The sequence below is a fragment of the Micrasema longulum genome, unplaced genomic scaffold, assembly GCF_059751315.1.
Source record: "Micrasema longulum isolate JH-2025_06_02 unplaced genomic scaffold, ASM5975131v1 h1tg000958l, whole genome shotgun sequence".
NCBI classification, from domain to species: Eukaryota; Metazoa; Arthropoda; class Insecta; order Trichoptera; family Brachycentridae; genus Micrasema; species Micrasema longulum.
In genome coordinates, this window is record NW_028278149.1 from 92,754 (window position 1) to 113,695 (window position 20,942).

At 37.6% G+C, this 20,942-nt stretch overlaps 1 protein-coding gene across 7 annotated transcripts in view; it reads left to right on the plus strand.

Moving 5' to 3' along the window:
- The window catches only part of LOC148277889 (talin-2-like), a 114,613-nt gene that overhangs the window by 90,992 nt on the left and 2,679 nt on the right, over window positions 1–20,942 (plus strand). For 3 of the 7 annotated variants that reach the window (XM_088232241.1, XM_088232235.1, XM_088232237.1), the window contains 4 exons: window positions 638–816; window positions 1,986–2,570; window positions 8,360–8,383; window positions 18,095–20,873. In XM_088232241.1, the coding sequence (XP_088088367.1) occupies window positions 638–816; window positions 1,986–2,570; window positions 8,360–8,383; window positions 18,095–19,232 (1,926 nt within the window). In that variant the 3' untranslated portion in view covers window positions 19,233–20,873. Of the gene's footprint in view, window positions 1–637; window positions 817–1,985; window positions 2,571–8,359; window positions 8,384–12,627; window positions 12,828–18,094; window positions 20,874–20,942 lie in introns of those variants that run through there. The other 4 variants (XM_088232238.1, XM_088232239.1, XM_088232236.1 and 1 more) reach the window with 4 other exon arrangements.

The window sequence follows — 20,942 nt, forward strand, 5'->3', positions numbered from 1 at the left end:
AATCAAACCCAAGACCTTTTGCATGGTAGACAAAAGCGCTGACCACCACACCCCTATTCCGACAGTCGATTTCGATACACATGACAAAAAATATACTGAATATGACTGTGTAAGATTTTATGCTTGTTGATGCATGGGAGCTCCTACCCCAGTTGGAGTTCGGCAGAATAAAACGATGTTATCCATTGATGTGTGATTTATATCATGTTGAATGAACGGAGTGAACGTTGTACTCGAGTAACTGACTAACCATCGGAACTAAGTGTCTTACTACTTGTTCACTTTACTTTCTAGTGGGGACTTGAGATGGTGCACTATTTCCCTGGCTGTCAGCAATTTTGTATCAATTTTAAATGTATGATTCAATTTCTGCACTATTCTTAAGGCGTTGGTCAAATGACAGTGGTCATTTGTTTCCGGATAAGTCCTACATACCTACGTCCGACTGCGACACGGTGCAAATTACTAGTACATAAACACATTATTTTTTCTACGCAAAATGTAGTTTACCCTGAAGATGGCTCTTGCAACGGTCGCCGAAAAGTCAGAACTGTGAAAGTCTACTCATCTAGCTAAGTTGCTTCTTCGGTCGACCTTCTAGATTTTGGGTTTCTACAAAACATATTGTCGTTCGCAGGTCAAGGCGGACCCCAACTCGGAGAGCACCCGTCGCCTGCAGGCCGCCGGAAACGCGGTCATTCGCTCCACGGACAACCTGGTCCGCGCCGCGCAGAGGGCCATCTCGCACGAAGAGGAGCGCCACCTCGTGCTCAACACCAAGATGGTGGGTGGCATCGCTCAGGAGATCGACGCCAGGTATGTCAAACAGCTCTTCCATAGTTATTTTATTTACTATACTGTAGATGCCTCCCGGAAACATTAAATTCACTTGCCTAGTAATGGGAATATGACTCTTTATTGTTCTTGTGCTAACTATAAATACTTCTCTGTTGTTCTCATGTCAACTATTGCGAGGGATATGTCATTCATGTCGATGAAAATTGTGCAGCATGAGTTTTGTTGTAAGGTTATGTTTTTTTGTCTATTGTTCTTGTGCTTAGCACATCTCTTTCTATAGTTCTTGTGCTAACTATCAATCTATATCTATTGTCCTTGTGCTAATTACACATCTTTCTCTATTGTTCTTATGCTAACTATAAATCTTTTTCCACAGTTCTTGTGCTAACTATCAATCTTAATCTATTGTTCTTGTGCTAATTACACGTCTTTCTATATAGTTCTTGTGCTAACTATAAATCTTTCCGTATAGTTCTTTTGCTAACTATAAATCTTTCGCTATACTTCTTGTGCTAACTATCAATCTTTCTATATTGTCCTTGTGCTAATTACACATCTTTCTCTATTGTTCTCGTGCTAACTATAAATCTTTTTCTACAGTTCTTATGCTAACTATCAATCTTAATCTATTGTTCTTGTGCTAATTACACGTCTTTCTCTAAGGTTCTTGTGCTAACTATAAATCTTTCCGTATAGTTCGTGTGCTAACTGTAAATCTTTCGCTATACTTCTTGTGCTAACTATCAATCTTTCTATATTGTCCTTGTGCTAATTACACATCTTTCTCTATTGTTCTCGTGCTAACTATAAATCTTTTTCTACAGTTCTTGTGCTAACTATAAACTTAATCTATTGTTCTTGTGCTAATTACACGTCTTTCTCTAAAGTTCTTGTGCTAACTATAAATCTTCCGTATAGTTCTTGTGCTAACTATAAATCTTTCGCTATACTTCTTGTGCTAACTATCAATCTTTCTATATTAGTTCCTGTGCTAACTTCACATCTTTATTGTTTTCGTGCTTACCATAATTATATATCATTCTCATGCTACCTTCAAAAAATTTTCTAATAATCTCACGCAAAACTCATGTAACTACACATTTTTCTCGAGCTAACTTAATCTTTTTATACTATAACAATATTTTCGCCTTAATTGACTTTCTAATTTGTTTGTTTTTTTCGGCCAGGTCGGAGGTTCTGCGCATCGAGCGCGAGCTGGACGAGGCTAGGGGCCGCCTGATGGCCATCCGCCAGGCCAAGTACAAGCTCAAGGGAGGCGACACTTCCGGGGACGAGACCGACAACGAGGTAACGCTACACTCCAGCGGAAACCAGACCATGAACCAGTCCACCAGCCCCTTCCAGAACAACAGGACGCTCAACTCCTCGAACCAGACAAACACGTCCATCAACCAGACCAATCTGTCGTCGTTCAACCAGACCAATCTGTCGTCGTTCAACCAGACCAATCCGCCTTTCAACCAGACCAATCCGTCCTTCAACCAGACCAATTCGTCGTTCGGCCAAAACAACGCGTCGTTCGGCCAGAACAACACGTCGTCGTTCAGCTCGTTCGGCCAGCAGAAGCTGTCGACGTTCTCTTCGCCGCAGCAGGCGATCGAGAAGACGAAGTACCCGTCGCCGCCGCCGCCGAACCCGCCGCCGCCGATGTCGACGAACCTGTCGACGTTCTCGCGGACGATCAACACGAGCGGGGGCGACGACGCTAGGCTCGCGTCCCCCGGCCAGAACTATGAGGGATTCACGACACGGTAAGATCTCTTTTATTACTAATTTCGTTTATCTTAACATTCTATCATATTTATTTTGAAAAATATATAACCATTTTTGAAACAATAAAAAATTAAAATTTTGATTTATTTTTAATTTTTAACAAAACATATTTTTTCTTCTTTTACGGGCTGTTCAACCCACCACGTAATGCAGACTGTACAAATAAGCTAGAAATCAATCCAACAATGTTTTGAGTATGTCCAAATGCTTGCAGACTGGCTGGATTTTCTCCCTAGTTGTTCATATTTAAATTTGCTGCAACAGGGAGGGAAAACATTTTCAACAAGGAAATATGGAAGTCTAGGCATTTACAGGGCTTATGACCTGTCATTGGCTGGTTTAAGTGGCCACTTTTTTTTTTTTTTTTAAAAGAAATATTTGCGTTTTTATGATTTACCCAAATATTTAATTTTAAAGGCCATTTTCAACAAGTTGCAAATAACTCACTATTTGAAAATGGAATCAAGTTGGGGTACAGTGGAATTCGAACCGCAGACCTTTGGTCCGCGAGTCCGAGACACTAGCCACAGGACCACAACCCGATCATAAATTTACTCACTGTGTAACATTTACCATTCTGCCTATGTTTGAACATCCACATTTCCTCAACCCTTCCGTCTGTTGACTTTTTTGAAATAAAAGAGCTGAAACAGTGGCCACTTAAACCATCCAATGGCAGGTCATAAGCCATGTAAATGCCTAGACTCCCATATACCCGTGTCGAAATTTTTTTCTCTCTCTGTTGCAATAAATATAAATAGAAATTGATCTATAGAAAGCAGGTAGCTGCTACACTGCCGATATGTACAGAAAAATAGATCCATATTATCCGCAGGAGCCTCCGTGGTGTAGTGGTCAATACGCTTGACTCACGCACGAAAGGTTCCGGGTTCGATTCCCGGTGAGAACAGAAAAATTAAATGTGATTTTTCTCAAGCCTGGGTGTTTTGTGATGTAATTCACACCACTGTAATTGCGCCTCCTGGCCTGTTGTGGGGCAAAAAAAAAACAAAAAGGAGCCGTATTCAGCAAGCGAATCGTCCTATTAATGGGTGAATTCCGACTTGCATTAGTGTGCGCGCTTCTGGGTGTGTAAAACAGTGCGTGAGATCTCGCTCTAGTATAATTATTGGGAACATACGAACTGATCTCTTTCAGTATATTTGGATTATATATACTTCCAGAAATCAGCTCGTAGAAATGTCTCCCAAGAAAAAATTTACAACAAAATTTGAGGGAGTAAGCCAGCATCCCCGCTAGAAATAATGATGGATCAAGAATGACGATGATGATGCTATTTCATAGTCTGGCTTCTTATTCGGTTTTTTTAATCCGGTGTGAACCACAGAATTATTTTTTCTTGATTCGAATATGGTTATATGTTTTCTTCGATTAATTATTAATTAAACTTTTAATTGTAAGAATTTTACCCGCATTGAAAATGATGTGAACCGTTTAACTAATCATGTTTATTTTCTTTCTTCCGGATTGCTGCTCGGATTTGTCTTCGTAACAAATAATTTGTAAAACTAAATGTCACAACAAATACATAACGCACTTTTGCTTCAAAACACAACTTAACACGGATGAAACATAACTTTGTATTGTTGAAATGAAATCATTTATTTAATCTTTATTTTCCACTGAATTACAACACTATTTGCTGTGAATGAATCGCAAAACAATGTACTGTGAATTTAACTGAATCGTAACACAATTTGCTGTAAATTTTTCTGAATCAAATTACAATTTGCCATGAATTTAACCACATCTCAATACAATTCGCTATGGTTTTAACTGAATTGCAACGCAATTTGCTGTTAATTAAACTAAATCACATTACTATTTGTTATATATTCAACTGAATTACAAACACAAAATGCTGTTAATGAATCGCAAAACAATATACTGTAATTTTTTCTGAATTATAACACAATTTGCTGTGAATTTAACTAAATCTCAATACGATTTGCTATGATTTTAACTGATTTGCAACGCAATTTGCTGTTAATTGAACCAAATTACATTACTATTCGTTGTATATTTAACTGAATTGCAAACACAAAATGCTGTGAATGAATCACAATGCAATTTCCCGTGAATTTTACGGAGCCACGACCCAATGTGCTATGAATTTAACCGAATCACAATGCAATTTGCTATGAATTTAACCGAATTTCAACACATTGTACTGTGAATTTAACTAAATTCCCGCACACTTATTGATTTAAAAAATTTAAAAAACTCTTTTTTTTTTTTTAACTAATGCTTTGCATCAACAATAAACAAACCTAAGTCAAATTTAATAACTTAAAAATTACACTCTTAACATTTTAAAGTAATTTCGACAAAATTAACCCTTGACTACCGAAGCTGCAGTGAACTTACCTGACTCTCCACGGCGACAAAACAATTTGCTGTGTAAGTCCGACAACCATCATGACAAAGTTGTCGCCTTTTGTTTGAATGTTGTCGTGTATGCATCGCATATATGTATCTGGAGTGTGTCTATGTGTTGTATTTATTATTTTTCTTGTAAATTAAAATTATTATTTGATATTTGCTCTTTTGATAAAATCACATCTTTTGCACGATACCGCAGCGGAGATGGAGAATCGTTTTGAAATGATAATAGCTTTGGCCTCCTGCAACTTTCGCCTCCAACTCTGTCCGTCCTCAGCCGCCGTCTTCCAATTTACCACCTGGAGAATTTGCGCTGCATCCTTTCTCACTCAGCCTGGGTCTTCCCACTGATCCCCTCCCACCCGGGTGTCCGTTCATTAATCTTTTAGGGACGCGCGAATCGGGCGTTCGCTGAACATGTCTGGCCCAACTTGATCTAAGCAAATACGGGGATTTGTCAAATACCCTCAAAATTTTTAATTGATTTCTTTACTATCTCCTTCAAAATACTTGCCATTTGCGACAATGCATTGATGCCAACGCTTAATCCAATTGTCCATGTGCTTTTCATAGGCCTGCAAAGGTATGGCTTGTATAAAGGGGTGCGCGTTAATTGATTTGAGTTTGATTTTGATTGAAAATTTTGATTGGCGGCCTCCGCGGCGTAGTGGTCAAGACGCTTGACTCACGCACGGAAGGTTCCAGGTTCGATTCCCGGTGAGAACACAAAAATTAAAATGTGATTTTTCTGAAGCCTGGGTGTTCTACGATGTAATTCACCACTGTAATTGGGCCTCCTGGCCTGTTGTGGTGCAAAAAAATAACAAAAAGATGGATTCCAATTGAAGTTATTTACTGAGTAGATACACACGAGTTTCATCCTTACAATTTTGTACAGAAGGAATTTACAATAGTACAAATACAAATGCTAAGATGAAATGTGCATCTTCTCTCGCTGCACGACGTTTGATTACTTGTCCGAGCTGACGTTGCGTCGGGTAACGCGTTGCGGGCCAGAACGGCGTTCGGCCCTGCCAACTTTACGGCTTGATGGTGATGACCTCCACAAGCTCTCGCCGCGTGTTCTCTTTTATGGCATCGATCGCCTCAAAGCGCGTTCGTTCCTCTCAATGGCAATTTTAGTCTTGGGAAAAGAAAAAAGTCAGTTGTTGTTCGGTCGGCACACCAAACTCGTAAACCCACGCCTCGTCACCAGTTATTATGCGTTTGATGAATGTGGGGTCAATCCAGAGGCGGTTCCTTAGTATGTGCATAAGTGCAGTGCACTGCCAAGTAAAAACATGTGGAAATAAATTAGTAATTTCATTGATAGTAAAAATATTTTATAGGTACAAAGAAACGGGGATTCGTTGCAATGTTATGCTCGTAAACATCGTAATATTCTATACTAGCGCCAAAAGATCTAGCGAAATCGACTCTAGCGGACGATTTTCTCATCTTGTCTACGCATGCGCAATCGTCCCTGTGCATGTTCTGTTTTGCACAATTCTTTACCCTAAATCTGTATGAAATATGTGATTTCTCCTAAGATCGTCATTTGAGCGAGATAGACAACGCTTTATACCGGTGGATCGTGCGTTAGAGGGAGAAGATAATATACATACTCCGGGCATTGCCAACGCATGCGCAGATTTGAAGTTCGTTTGCAATGTCACTTTGAACATGCGTAATGACATGATATTAGTACGGATTTCGTTGATTTAGTATCCCATAACGTAAGGCGAATTTAGCGTTCCTGGTTCCGATGCGCGGGCTGTCACCTGTCATACTATTGCCCGTTTATCACGTCAGACCTGTCATATTGTTATAATATTATTGAACTTGATATACAATTGACAAAATGTAAAGAAACGCACTGCCCATGTTTTCGGACAGGAGCCGCCAGTCAATCATCTCTTTAGCCACAGTAATTCGACACTGCTTTTGGCCAAAATTCGGTGTTTTCGGGGCGAGGCGGACAGTGACGCGATTCATGCCCAAAACACATGTCAAAATATGATCTGCCGATCCATGTGAGACGCTCAATAACACAGCAAGCTCTCGGATTGGTACATATCGATTTTCCAACACGATTTCCTTTGCCGATTCGATTTTTTCTTCGGCACTTGACGTTGCTGGGCGTCCAGTAGGTCCATCATCATCTGAGCATTCAAGAACGTCTTCAAAGCTCTTATACCATTCGAATACCCGTGTTTTCGACTTACACGACTCTCCAAAGGCTTTATTTAGCATTTTCAATGATTCGGCGTATGAAATTTCATTCGCAACACAAAATTAGAAGCACGCTCGTCGTTCCATTTTTTTATCCATTGTAAAAATCGCCACACAACAATTTTTCGACTCGCTCAAACAGACGCTGACAGAATAATAAACATCTGATCGCCGTCGAACTTTTGACAGATTGTCAAAAACAGTGCTGCCAACGTGACTATTAGGGGCTATTCTTCATTGCACCAAATGCGCCACTGATTATCCCCTCGGGGCTTATTTCGAACATATTTTACATGAAGGTAAAGCTAGGGTTTCCTAGGACAGCGGTGCCCGTATTTTAACGGCCGTAGTGAACGGTGATGCAGTGGACAGCCGTCGCAAAGGTGACTAGAGTATGGTTTTCTAGGAAAACGGTGTTATCAACACCATTTAACACCGTTTTCCTAGGAAACCACTCTCTAATCACCTTTACGATGGCTGTCCACTGCATCACCGTTCACTACGGCCGTTAAAATACGGGCACCGCTGTCCTAGGAAACCCTAGCTTAAGGCAACCAGTCCTACGCCTCGGGTGCCGGTATCGTACGTATGAAAACACGCAAAAAATGGCTCTTATCATTTTAATTTTATTTCATACATTTTTGAGAAACTTCGCCGCGTAATTAAATAATCTATTTTTTACCATAAGAAAACATTTTTTACATCCTATTTCCCGTAGCACCAAACTTCCTCATTCCGTCACAGTTCCGCCTATGTTTGAACGGCCGTATTTCTTCAATCGTATTCAAAAGATGTGGTTTTAACAAAATATTGTATGCTAGATTTAGTTTTACACTTGTTTTCTTGAAATTTCATACAATTGTGATGATTACATTCAGAGCCGGACCTTGCATAGGTTCAATTGGCACAGTAACCGGGCACTTACTCACGAGGGAGTGAGAATTACACGCTCGTGTCAATTTACAAGCGTGTATATTCCCGTCCCTTTTCGGTAAGCGCGCCCCTTGGATCCGGCGCTGATTTGAAACATTAAAACTGCCCGTTGATGTTGTACACCCAAAGAGAAAAACTTTTTTTTCCAAATAACTGCGAATTATAAATATCTTTTTTTCTTTTCTCTTTCAAATTCCAGAGCCCCTAACACCTCTAACAAAGAGTAAGTGTTTACTTGACAGAATGGGCGCGGACACAATGTAAATACCCGAGTGTCCGTTGCGCCACCATTACTGCAACTGTATTATTCCCCCGCCCCCTGTCTTGTCTTATTAACACTGAATGAACTATCCCTCGAAATTTAACATTTGCATTCCCTGGATTTTTTAAAATTACCTTGGAAATTGATTTTTTTTACCTTGTAAATTAATATTCGTTTACCTTTGAATTAATTATTTTTTTACATTGGGATTTAATATTTTTTTACCTTGGAATTTAATATATTGTTTTACCTTGGGATTTAATATTATTTACTCTGGAACTTCACAATTACATTCCATTAAATTGGAACATGTTTGCTAACCCGAATTTTAACACTCGAATTTAATATCAATGTTGGTATCACGAATTTATACTCTCTCAAATTTCACAATTCCATTACTTGGAATTTCACATTTTACTACCTTGGATTTAAATATTTTGTACCCGGGAGTATTACATTTATTTTCGCACAAATTTTACTATTTCATTCCTTGGAGTTTCACATTTTGCTACCTTGGAATTTAATATTTTTTTATCCGGAGTTTTACATTAATATTCACACAAATTTCGCAATGGCATTCTGTAGAGTTTCGCAATCTATTATTTAATATTTTTTTACACCTAATTTTACATTTTTGTTTCCACAAATTTCAATTATACATTCTCTGGAATTTTATATTTTATTACCTTGGAATTTTATATTTTTACACCCCTGAGTTTTTCATCAAATAATATTGTACTGCATATTACACAGAATAAGGAATCACTACCCAGTGCATCATTTTAAAATTCAGATACTTTTGATTTTAAAATGCAGATACTTTTGATTTTAAAATGATTTTTCAATTTGAACAAATTTGTACAATTAAACATCTCTGAACGATACATTAATATCCCTATTATTTTTCCCCTTTATATTCCTATCAAACTCCATTGAATGTAAAATGTTAAATACTTTCATAACTGAAACATGTATGTATATTTATATTGAATGGAATGTTTTTGTTTTAATTTTAAGATTTTATGGTAATTTTTATTATGTTTGCAATTTCAGCATTTTTTCTATCGTTGATTTTTGTATGTTTTCTTTTTTGTTGAACCTTTTTGGTGCTGGTTATGATTTTTTACAGTTGACATAATACCGAGCATGGATTTTAATATTGAATTAATCAATAAACAGTATTGCCCCATTAATTTTTACGATAATCGTTGTCTTGATGGTGAAAAGTACAAGATGCGTAATATCTCTTTTGTATCAGACTTATTCATGTTTTCCTTTTTGTTAGAATCGCAGATAATGTTACCAATTGGTTTTTGTTTTCATAATCACAAAACTTCAAACTTCGCCTAATGTTATCACTGTCAATAATTTATTTAATAAAATAAATACAAACTACTTTGTATTTAACCGCACATTTTTTTGCATAAACTCTTTACCCCATCAAGATGACGACATAACGCCGTAGAGTAATAATCATCTGATTTTTAATATTTCACTACCGAAATTCGAATAATTGTTATTTTGAGCATGTCCAAATATTTGCATACAAATAATAGTACAAAAATAGGTGCGTAGGTTTAGGTAGAGGCTGATCAGGGTCAGGGCAGAATTTTGACAGGAAACTTGTACACTTCTTCTGAAAGAACTTAATATGTTCATCCAGGACATTATCGTACGTGTTTTTCGTATAATATGTATCTTTTGCGGGTGATCTCGTGAAACTCAACGTGGTTCCCGGCACTGCACTCTACAAACATGACGCGGAATGTGCCGACTGCCGACTGACTGCGACACGGTACAAATTACTAGTACATAAGCACATATTTTTTGTGCAAAATCCAACAGTTTACCCTGAAAATGGGCGCGTACAGCGGCCACCTGAACCAGCCAATGACAGGTCGTAAGCCCTGTGATTGCCTAGATTTCCATATTCCCTTCTCAAAAATGTTTTCCCTCTTTGTTGAAACAAATTCAGATCTATCTGCCTGCAAACATTTGGACATACTCAAAACATTGCTAAAATAAATAATTGTGTTTGAAAATGGGAAACTAGTTATGGTTGAGCGAGGTTCGAATCTCGGACCTCCTGATCCACAGGACCTCAACGTTGGCTAGTTTAAGCGATTACTTCAGACGCTATTTTATGATATTCGTTATTTGTCTACAAAAATTTGGACATGCTCAAAATACTGTTTTTAAAAATCAGATGCATCTATTTAACATTATTTTATACGTATTAGTGCATGGTGATGTATTTTGTACTAATTATTATGTTTTTTTTCTTTTCTTTTTTTCTTATGCTATGTCGTGGCCGAACTTCGGGAATGCATGGTCCATCGCTCTGTACAAAATGTAACATCTTTAATTGTTTGCTTTGGGAATGGAAATTACAAAACACGTGCTTCGTTTAAAAAAACACTGAAAAACCATCAATTATATTTCTGCTGTGATTACATCCGGATTTCGTCGTTACAAAAAACGAAAATTATTCATCAAAATAATTGATAAAACGTGTCAACGATTCGGGCACTGAAATGCGTATTATAATTTGAAATTGATTAAATCCATAAATTTAAATAAAAACATGATCAAACACGGAATAATCCATCAAACATATTTCTGCTGTGATTACATCAACCGAAATCATTCGGACTTCATCGTTACAAAAAACGAAAATTATTCATCAAAATAATTGATAAAACGTGTCAACGATTCGGGCACTGAAATGCGTATTATAATTGGAAATTGATTAAATCCATAAATTTAAATAAAAACATGATCAAACACGGAATAATCCATCAAACATATTTCTGCTGTGATAACATCAACCGAAATCATTTGGACTTCATCGTTACAAAAAACGAAAATTATTCGTCAAAATAATTGATAAAACGTGTCAACGATTCGGGCACTGAAATGCGTATTATAATTGGAAATTGATTAAATCCATAAATTTAAATAAAAACATGATCAAACACGGAATAATCCATCAAACATATTTCTGCTGTGATAACATCAACCGAAATCATTTGGACTTCATCGTTACAAAAAACGAAAATTATTCCTCAAAATAATTGATAAAACGTGTCAACGATTCGGGCACTGAAATGCGCATTGTAATTTGAAATTTATGGAATCCGTAAATGGAAACAAATGCATGTATAAAAACATGATCAAACTCGGAATAATACATCGACCATCTTTCTGCTGTGATTACATCAACCGAAATCATTCGAACTTCATCGTTACAAAAAACGAAAATTATTAATCAAAATAATTTATAAAACGTGTCTACGATTCGGGCACTGAAATGCGTATCGTAATTTGAAATTGATGGAATCCATAAATGGAAATAAATGCATATTTAAAAACATCATTGTTTTCTAAAACAAAATTGATTCACGAATAAAAAAATGTAAATGATAATACATATTTGAAATTGGTGGAATCCGTAAATGGAATTTAATGAAACGACATTGATTGATGCATAACATCTATATGTGTGTTTAATTGGAAATTTATTGAATCTATAAATGGTAATAAATGCATCACACTATGTTAAAACATGTTTATTGTGTTGGAATATTGACACATTGTTTCAAAATTAACTTAAAATGCCATCTCACAACATGTCATTCAAAATTGAAATTGTGTTTTTTTCACATGTCATTTGAATCTGTAACTGAAAATTACATTGGACCAACATGGATATAACGTGAAAAAATGTCTTAAATGCCATGAAAAAAATCATTGAAAATATGATGTTATGACGTATAATTAAAAATTGAAACGACGATCTTTCATTTCAACATGTCCTTAAAAATTGCAATTTTATGTTTTGACATGTCATTGAAAATTGAAAACACATTATTTCAACGTGTCTTTAAAACATGAAAACACAATATTTCAACATGTCCCTAAAAAAATTAATTTGATGTTTCACATGTCATCGAAAATACAATATTTTAACATTTCATTGAAAATTGAAATGAAAATGTTTCAACATCTTTAATTTTTTTAATTTGATGTTTTAACATGCCATCCAAAATTGGAAACACTGCATTTCGACATGTCATCAAAAATTGAAACAACAATGCATCGAAATGTCCTGTAAAATTTAAATTTGATGCTTCGGCGTGTCTTTGAAAATCGGAACATTTCTTTTAAAACCATTTGAAATGGAAAACTACGTGTGGCAATCTCAGAATCGAGACGAACGAAGACACGCAGACCGTCGTGTACAAGACGACGTACTACACGGCCCAGCGCCCGACGGTGGTCAGTGCGAGACGGAAGATGGCCGAGGACAGTGGGTGCGAGCAGTTGGGGGACGCCCTCAGGACGGGCTTGAAGCTAAACGGCAAGCCCGTACCTCCGCCCAGAAAGCCCGCCCCTTAGATTCTCGGTACTGGCATAGTTTGTATTCGAGAAAATAAAACATTGTACATTTTTTGTCATTTTTTCATATGCGATATTATTGCTATGTTTATCTTATGCACTACCAACTTTTAACTCTAATTACCTGGAACATGTAATATATATTCTACTACTTACAATATGTTCATATACTACTGATTTTGTCAGATCAAACGGTTTGGGTAGTTAGGAAGAAATTACCTTAACGTAACGTGCCCGTCCTTATCTTTATATATACCTACGTCACTGAACTACTCTTAAACGGCTTACGTGCGGTTTTCAGCAAAATGTAGATCTTTGCACTGCGTATGTTTGTAGATATACAAAATTTCAATCGAATCTAATTAAAAAAATATTAACCTGTTAGAATGCATATACAAAAAAATGGAAGGATTTTGTATTTATGTATTTAAAAAAAGTTTGTTTTTGAATTTCACAAACAACATTCGCTTTTGTGGATCCCAATCAGATTCTTTCCTTACAATTTCTTCCCATTTATTTATTTTTACTGGATTTTCGGTAATACTAAAATAACATTAGCGGACATTTAATACATTTTTTAAAATTTCGTTAATAAATAAAATGCACCTTTGTTGGTGAGAAGAGCCGAGTTTGACATTTGCAAAAAGAATTCTATATTTTAAAATTAATTATTTTATGTTTTGGAATTCAACCATAAACAAGTACCTAGGCACCTAATTATAAATGAAAAGTATTTTTCCAAGCTAATAGCAGGCAAGCCAACGTTCGGGCAGGACAACGTCTGTCGGGTGCGCTAGTACGTATATATATGTATTAAATCACTCAATAAGTTGGTCGGATGTCATACAGTTGGCGCTGCTCAGAGAAGACACGAGATTTCTGTCGATGCGTATTTATTACATAGCGAATAAATAATTCATTATGTCGGACGAGTGTTACGTCGATGATGGGTTGAAGAGACTGCACTTGACTACATGCCGGAACTGAGTGACGTCGTCGAGCTGATCTGACGTGAGCTGAACTTGTTGGGCTGACTAACTGAACGGGCCGACTGATTGGCGTTGCGTCCTGTGGTCTCTTTATAGACGACGTTCCTTTGTAGTTCATTTCTTCATGGCAGGGACGATGTGAATGTACTGCAGAACAATGCTCCCGGTTTAACGTGCAATACTATAGAGTTGCATTATACGAATGTATTGGATTCGATAGAAAATGATGACATAGCATAGTCGGTCATTAGTCTACTTCGGGTGAACTAATTTAAAACGTGTGTGTCATCGACTACGGACTATGGACCCTACAAATGTACCACTCTTAAAGAAGTCTTTGCCAATAAATGAAGCTCAATTTCGCCTAAAAGCGGTTGTTTTATTAGTCATCTTAAGCTAGGGTTTCCTAGGACAGCGGTGCCCGTATTTTAACGGCCGTAGTGAACGGTGATGCAGTGGACAGCCGTCGTAAAGGTGACTAGAGTGTGGTTTTCTAGGAAAACGGTGTTATCAACACCATTTAACACCGTTTTCCTAGGAAACCACTCTCTAATCACCTTTACGACGGCTGTCCACTGCATCACCGTTCACTACGGCCGTTAAAATACGGGCACCGCTGTCCTAGGAAACCCTAGCTTTACGGACTTATTGAGTGATTTTATACAGACTGATCTCTAGTATACGTGGATTATTTACTTCTAGAAATCGGCTAGTAAAAATGTTTCCCAGGAAAAATACTTCGATGAGATTTGAATGTTTACGTAAATCGCATTTAATCGGGTTGTGGTCCCGTGGCTAGTGTCTTGGACTCACGGACCAAAGGTCCACGGTTCGAATCCCAACTCGATTCCATTTTCTAATGGTGAGGTATTTACAACTCGTTGAAAATGGCCCTCAAAATTAAATATTTGGGTAAATCATAAGAACGCAAATATTTACTTTAAAAAAAAATAAATTGATAAAAAAGTAAATATTATTTTTTTATGTCGCATATGAATTAATTAATGACAAAATGTATACAATATTTTTTATGATTTTTTATTTTGCTTTTTTTCTCTTTTGAATGCTTTTTTTATCTTACTTTCTCCTTCCGACTAGTTGCATGTTTTTGAATGGAATGTTGTTAACTTTTGCTAATTTATTTTACTATTTGTTAATTAACTTTTAAAACCTTGCGATGTAAAGATATGGAATTAAGAGGAGTTGCGGTAGATAAGAATTTTGACAAAAATGTATTTGAACATTGTATTTCTGTCACTCTCTCCCAGACGCTGTCCCGTTTTGCGCACCTCAGAACTGAACCGATTTTTACGTTTTTTTTACAAAGAGTATCAGAATAAAATTTTATATATCAATACCTTTCCGTTTTTCAAAATTATTCATCATATTTGTATGCTGTATGCCCGAAGACGGCAGACAAAACTGGCCATTTTTTGGGTTTTTGGATGAACCTAGCTCCCATAAGAAACAAATTATCAAAAAAGCAAAACGATACGCACCAATGGTAAATATCTATCGCGTGTAAAAATATCATTGCAAGAGTGACGTAATCCGGGGAGAAAATACGAGACTACGTTTGTATGACCGCATTTCCTCTTAAGACCATAATATCTTTACATCATTGTCTCTGTGAACCTCACAGAAAAAACCCAGGCTTAGGCCCTTACTTATAAACCTGATGTAAAGTTACGCCTAGGCATATGCCACTGTGCATAGACGTAACTTTGTACCAGGTTTATAAGTAAGGCCCTTGGGTTATTAATTTACGATATATGAACATATTTTAAACAGCTGATATACAAAATATATAGTATATTTCATATATTTTCACAAATATTAAAACTTCACGCTGTAAACATTTTTAAAAAAAAAACTTTTCTTTTAATGAAAAGACGGTCTATGTGGTAAAAAAAGCGCACGGATGTTCAGAGTTAAAATCTCAATTGATGTTATTTTTCTCTCTTGGCCTCTTGGCCTGTTAAAAAAACAAACCATCGGGCTGTTTCGCCGTAAAAGTGGGCAGAGAAGACAGAACGCCACAACTCTCTATCTTTGCATAGATACCTCGATGTTCCTACTTTTATACACCTTCTCACGCACGCACACCGATTATTCCGCCTGTTGACAAGTCCATCTTCAAGTACTTGTCGGATTTGTTCATGCCGTGTCTTTCTCCGTGTTTTCAAAAATTCAACCAATCAATTTCTGCGTTCAATAGAATGATGACAAAAACGTTATTATTTTTTAATTTGTTGCAACAGAGTGGGAAAACATTTTCGAGAAGGGAATATGGGAGTCTAGGCATTTACAGGGCTTATGACCTGTCTTTGGCTGGTTTAAGTGGCCACTTTACACACTGTGTAACATTTACCATTCTGCCCATGTTTGAACATCCGCATTTCCTCAACTCTTCCATCTATTGACTTTTGTGAAGTAAAAGAGCTGAAACCTTTATCAAGCGGGTGAGATTCATCCGGCTGAACCAATTCCCTACTAGGCAACGCCTGAATACAATTTTCCAATTTTTTATACTTCTTCTTTTACCGGGTAGTTAATTCAACAACTTGCAACAAATTTAAATATGAACAATTCCCTGGGGAAAATATCCAGCCAGTATGCAAGCATTTGGACATACTCAAAACAGTGTTAATTGTTTTTAGTTCTTCGTTGTCTTCTTGTAGATCTGACGATCCATTCTGCTTAGGCTACTCAGTCTCCTTGATGAGACCCGACTATCCTTCCGTCGCTAAGGAGGCCGTCCAGGTGGGCCCCGTCCTGAATTCAATTCTTTGGCTGATATGGACACCATTCTATCGCCGCTCATTCTGCTCATGTGGTATCTCCAGAATCTTCACTGTATCTTCGATTTCGCACGTTTCCCGTTTAGAGAGCAGAGTGTTTCCGGTAGTCGACCTGAAGACCCTCAGCTCTGATGTTCTTAGCGGGTTATTCGTTCTCGACATGTTTTTATTGACCAGCCTCGAGTCGATATCCTTAGATAAAAAAAACAAATATCATTTCATAATATAACCATTCATCATCAGCGGCGTTACAGCCCGCTGTGGGCCCCGGCCTCCTCCAGAATTCGTCTTCATTCCTCCCTGCACCCCGCGGCTCTTCTCCAGTTCGTCAGGCCAATCGCTCTAATGTCACTTTCCACATTATCCAGCCATCTCAATTTTGGTCTGCCTCCGCTTCGTCTGCCTTCCGGAGTGGTATAAAGAATCTTTTTTGGGGTGCGGTTATCATTAATTCTGCGCATATGGCCCGATCATTGTAATCTTCTTATTTTGATGAATTGCGCAACGTTGGGTTCGCCATACAGTGCCTCTAATTCATGATTAAACCGTCTCCTCCACACTCCGTTTTGGTTGACAGCGCCAAATATCTTCCTTAGTATTTTTCTTTCAAATACTAATACCATATTTCCATATCTTTTGGTCATAACCCAGCATTCGGCAGCATATGCAATGACCGGTCTGAGAAGAGTTTTGCAAATAATGGTCTTAGTTTTTCTAGTGAGCAATTTGGATCCTAGATATTCTTGTTTGCTGCCGTTAGCCGTGCTCTAATCTCGGTACTATAATTGTTATCGTTAGTCATTTCAGTACCTAAATATTCAAAGGAGTTGACATTGTCTATGTGGTGCCCAATGTCAATTGCCTGCTGTGCATAGTTTATTTGTGACTTTCTTGCTTTTATATACTTAGCCTTAGATGTACTTATTTTAAGACCCGTGTCACTTGCAGCCATCTCTAGCTTTAAGAAATCATATTTTAATCCCGGGACAGTTCTGGAGATTAAGTCTAGGTCATCTGCATAGGCTAATATCTGGGTGGTCTTCCTAAAAGTAGTTCCTATTGTTTCTCCTCCCGCGTCTCTTATGGATGGTTCAAGAGCAATATTAAACAACAGGCATGTCAGTGTTGCCTTAGACCGTTGTACGTCTGGAATGGATCTTATTTGGTGTTTTGGACCTTCACCAAGCAACCGTCAAATTTAACCATTAAGACCACAAAATGTGTGTTTAGTTCGAAATGAAATCTTACCTTCGGGTTAGAGATTATAATTTGAGATCAGGTCTTCTAGCAGTTTATGCCAATTATCAACGAATTATGTTGAATTTTTTAAAGCACCTCGAAAACATTTACCACGTAACCGCTTTCATACAAAAGAAACGTACATTCAGGTTAATCCCGCCATTGAAATTCTCTAACCAAACTTGTAAATAATGTAACACTTAACCTTCGCTCACACATTAATCGGTGGCTGACACTAATTTCAGTTACGAGACGCGTCGCTACGATACCCCCCGCTCCCTTAGCATCACCCCCGACTTGCACACGACCCACAGAACCGAGGAAGACCGCAGCACCTTCCAGGCCTCGAGCGCCTTCTCCGCATACTCCAAGGAACAAAAGTACGAAGCCCCGAGGGTAACGAGCGGGCTCGAGAAGCCGAAGACGCAGCCGGCCCTCGCGTCTCCCCTCAGCCCCAAATTCAACGCCAAATTCGACCTGAAACGGGAGTTCGAATCGTCGGACCTCTCGCGAAACAACTACAGCCAAAACGTTCTGTCGACGGAGCGATACGCGTCTTCGCCCACTCCGTACGTCTACGGGGCGAAGAGCCCGACTTCGCCCAAGCCGTTCTCGGCCGAGAGCATGCGGATGGAGTCGTACACGCAACGCTCCGCGAACGAACGGTCCCCGTTCTCGACGCTCGGCTCCGACCATGCCAGACCCCCGAACGCCGGCTACTCCGAAGTCAACCAATCGTACAACTTCACAGCGGAGACGGTCAACAAATCCGGCCAGAACTCGACGCGGGAGGTCGCGCGGGTCGGCGCGCCGGCGCAACCGAGACAAGAAAACCTCCAGCTGTTCGGAAAGGAGGTGTTCAACTACGGCGGGCCGAACTTCTCGCAAGAAACGATGACGGAGGTCAAGGAGATTCCGAACGGAACGCAGAAGGTCACGACGACGAAGATCTACAGCTCGACGCCGATGAAGATCACCAGCACGAACACGAAATACGAAAGTTCGGGAGTCGCCGCGCCGAAGCCGAAGTTCGACTCGATGAACGAGTTCGCGAAGGAGTTCGGCACCGACTCGAACTTCTCCACCCTCGACTCCAGCTTCGGCGCGGACGCGATGAAGAGTTTCGCGTCGCAGACGGCCGGCGTCGGGCCCTCTCACCCGCGCCCGTCCGACTACGGGGGCCAGTCCGACTTCCGGTCCAGCGCCATGATCACGAAGACCGTGAAGACGCCCGCGGAGCTGGCGAAGGAGCTCGACGCCGTGGAGAGGAAGATGATGAAGCAGACGATATCTTCGGAAGTCGTCGAGAAGAAGACGGTCATGACGACGTCGAGCAAGTCGGAGTCGAGCTCGACGACCACGAAAAAATTCGGAAACTTTTAAATTTCACCGACTCGCATAATAAATAAATAAATCCATTGAAATACAAATTTTCGCGTACACCATCACACGTGTGCCTTAAACCGCCAAACCTACGTGCCTATAAATGTATTTCTAATATTTAAAAAAAAAAACAGTAAAAGCGTCTAATTTGTTTTTATTATTAAGAGAATTTGTTTTTTGTATTTATTTATTTATTATGTTTTTTAACGCCAGAAATGTGCCTTTTATAATGAATCGCTTTAGCGTTTTTATGTGCCATCATTTTTAATATTTGACGATTTACATAATTAGATTTTACGAAAGCAATCTTCCAAATCGATGACCCATCGAAAAATGTATATTTTTTTGTATTTTAAAAATATTTAAACATTTTTTTCTTGGATCAAAGAGCTTTTGAAACGAGTTGTCTAAATGAAAAATAAATATATTTTAATGTTTTTTTTTAGATGTATTTATTAATATTTGCTTGTATTTAGCGTTTTGTCCATAATATATTTTTTATTACAATCTGTTTAGAATAAATGTGTTTGTATTTTAATAATAAGACCACGTGCAAAGTAACATATAAATATTATTTGTATTAGTCATTTTATTTTTATGAATTTTTAAACTGCTGAATCAGAATTTAATATTTTATTAAAATGTCGCCAGCTGCATTTATATCAATATCTGGTCAAATTATTTAAAAATTCAATATATTTCATAATAATTCGAATACATTTATTAATTTTAATCAAATCACATTGCTAAAATGGCTTCTAAACTAGAGTTTATGTTGCTATTACGACCTTCAAACTTAGGTCAATGTTGCTATTACGACCTTCAATTTTTGGTCTATGTTGCTTTTACGACCTTTAAACTTTGGTCCATGTTGCTATTACGACATTCAAACTTTGGTCTATGTTGCTATTGCGACCTCCAATTTAGAGTGTTATGTTACTACTTAAAGTTTGTAACTGGATTCTACATTTAAATGTGTCTTTTGAATGCCTTTTTACTAATGAAATCGCAAAAATACTACTGTTTATTAAGATAATACGATTTTTACTACACACAAGTGCCATTTTATACCGGTTTATATTCAAAACTGAACTATAAACAGGTTTTTGTATGAAAAACTATTGCCACTCCGGTAAACAAGTTTAAAAATTGTATTATAAACATGTTTTTGTATGGGAAACTATTGCCACTCCGGTAAACAAGTTTAAAAATTGTATTATAAACATGTTTTTGTATGAGAGACTATTGCCACTCTAGTAAACAAGTTTAAAGGTGTATTTTTTAGCTTTATTTTGTTATTTGTGCCTTTAAATTTAACCCTGTTGATGCCAAAATTGCCTTTTTTACAATGTTCACAAGGTATTTTTAAAAAACAGGCACTTACGCATAAATTGTAAATTGATTTCACTGCGAAAAAATAGCTTTTACTATGTATTTTTATGTAAATTTTCTTAACAAATTGATTCTAACTTTAACTGAATTAATATAGGTAAATAATAATTGTAACATTTTGGGTATTAATGTGCTAGCGTCCGATATAATTTGGAAATAAATATAACAAAATCTAATCAACTTTTAACCAAAAATATGGATTATCTGTTAATTAATTAATATTAATAATATAAAGTGTTTAAAATTAAAGGTGTTTTATTTCTAATATTGTAAATTGTACATACACAAATACTCATATCGTCGGGCCACTACTAAAAT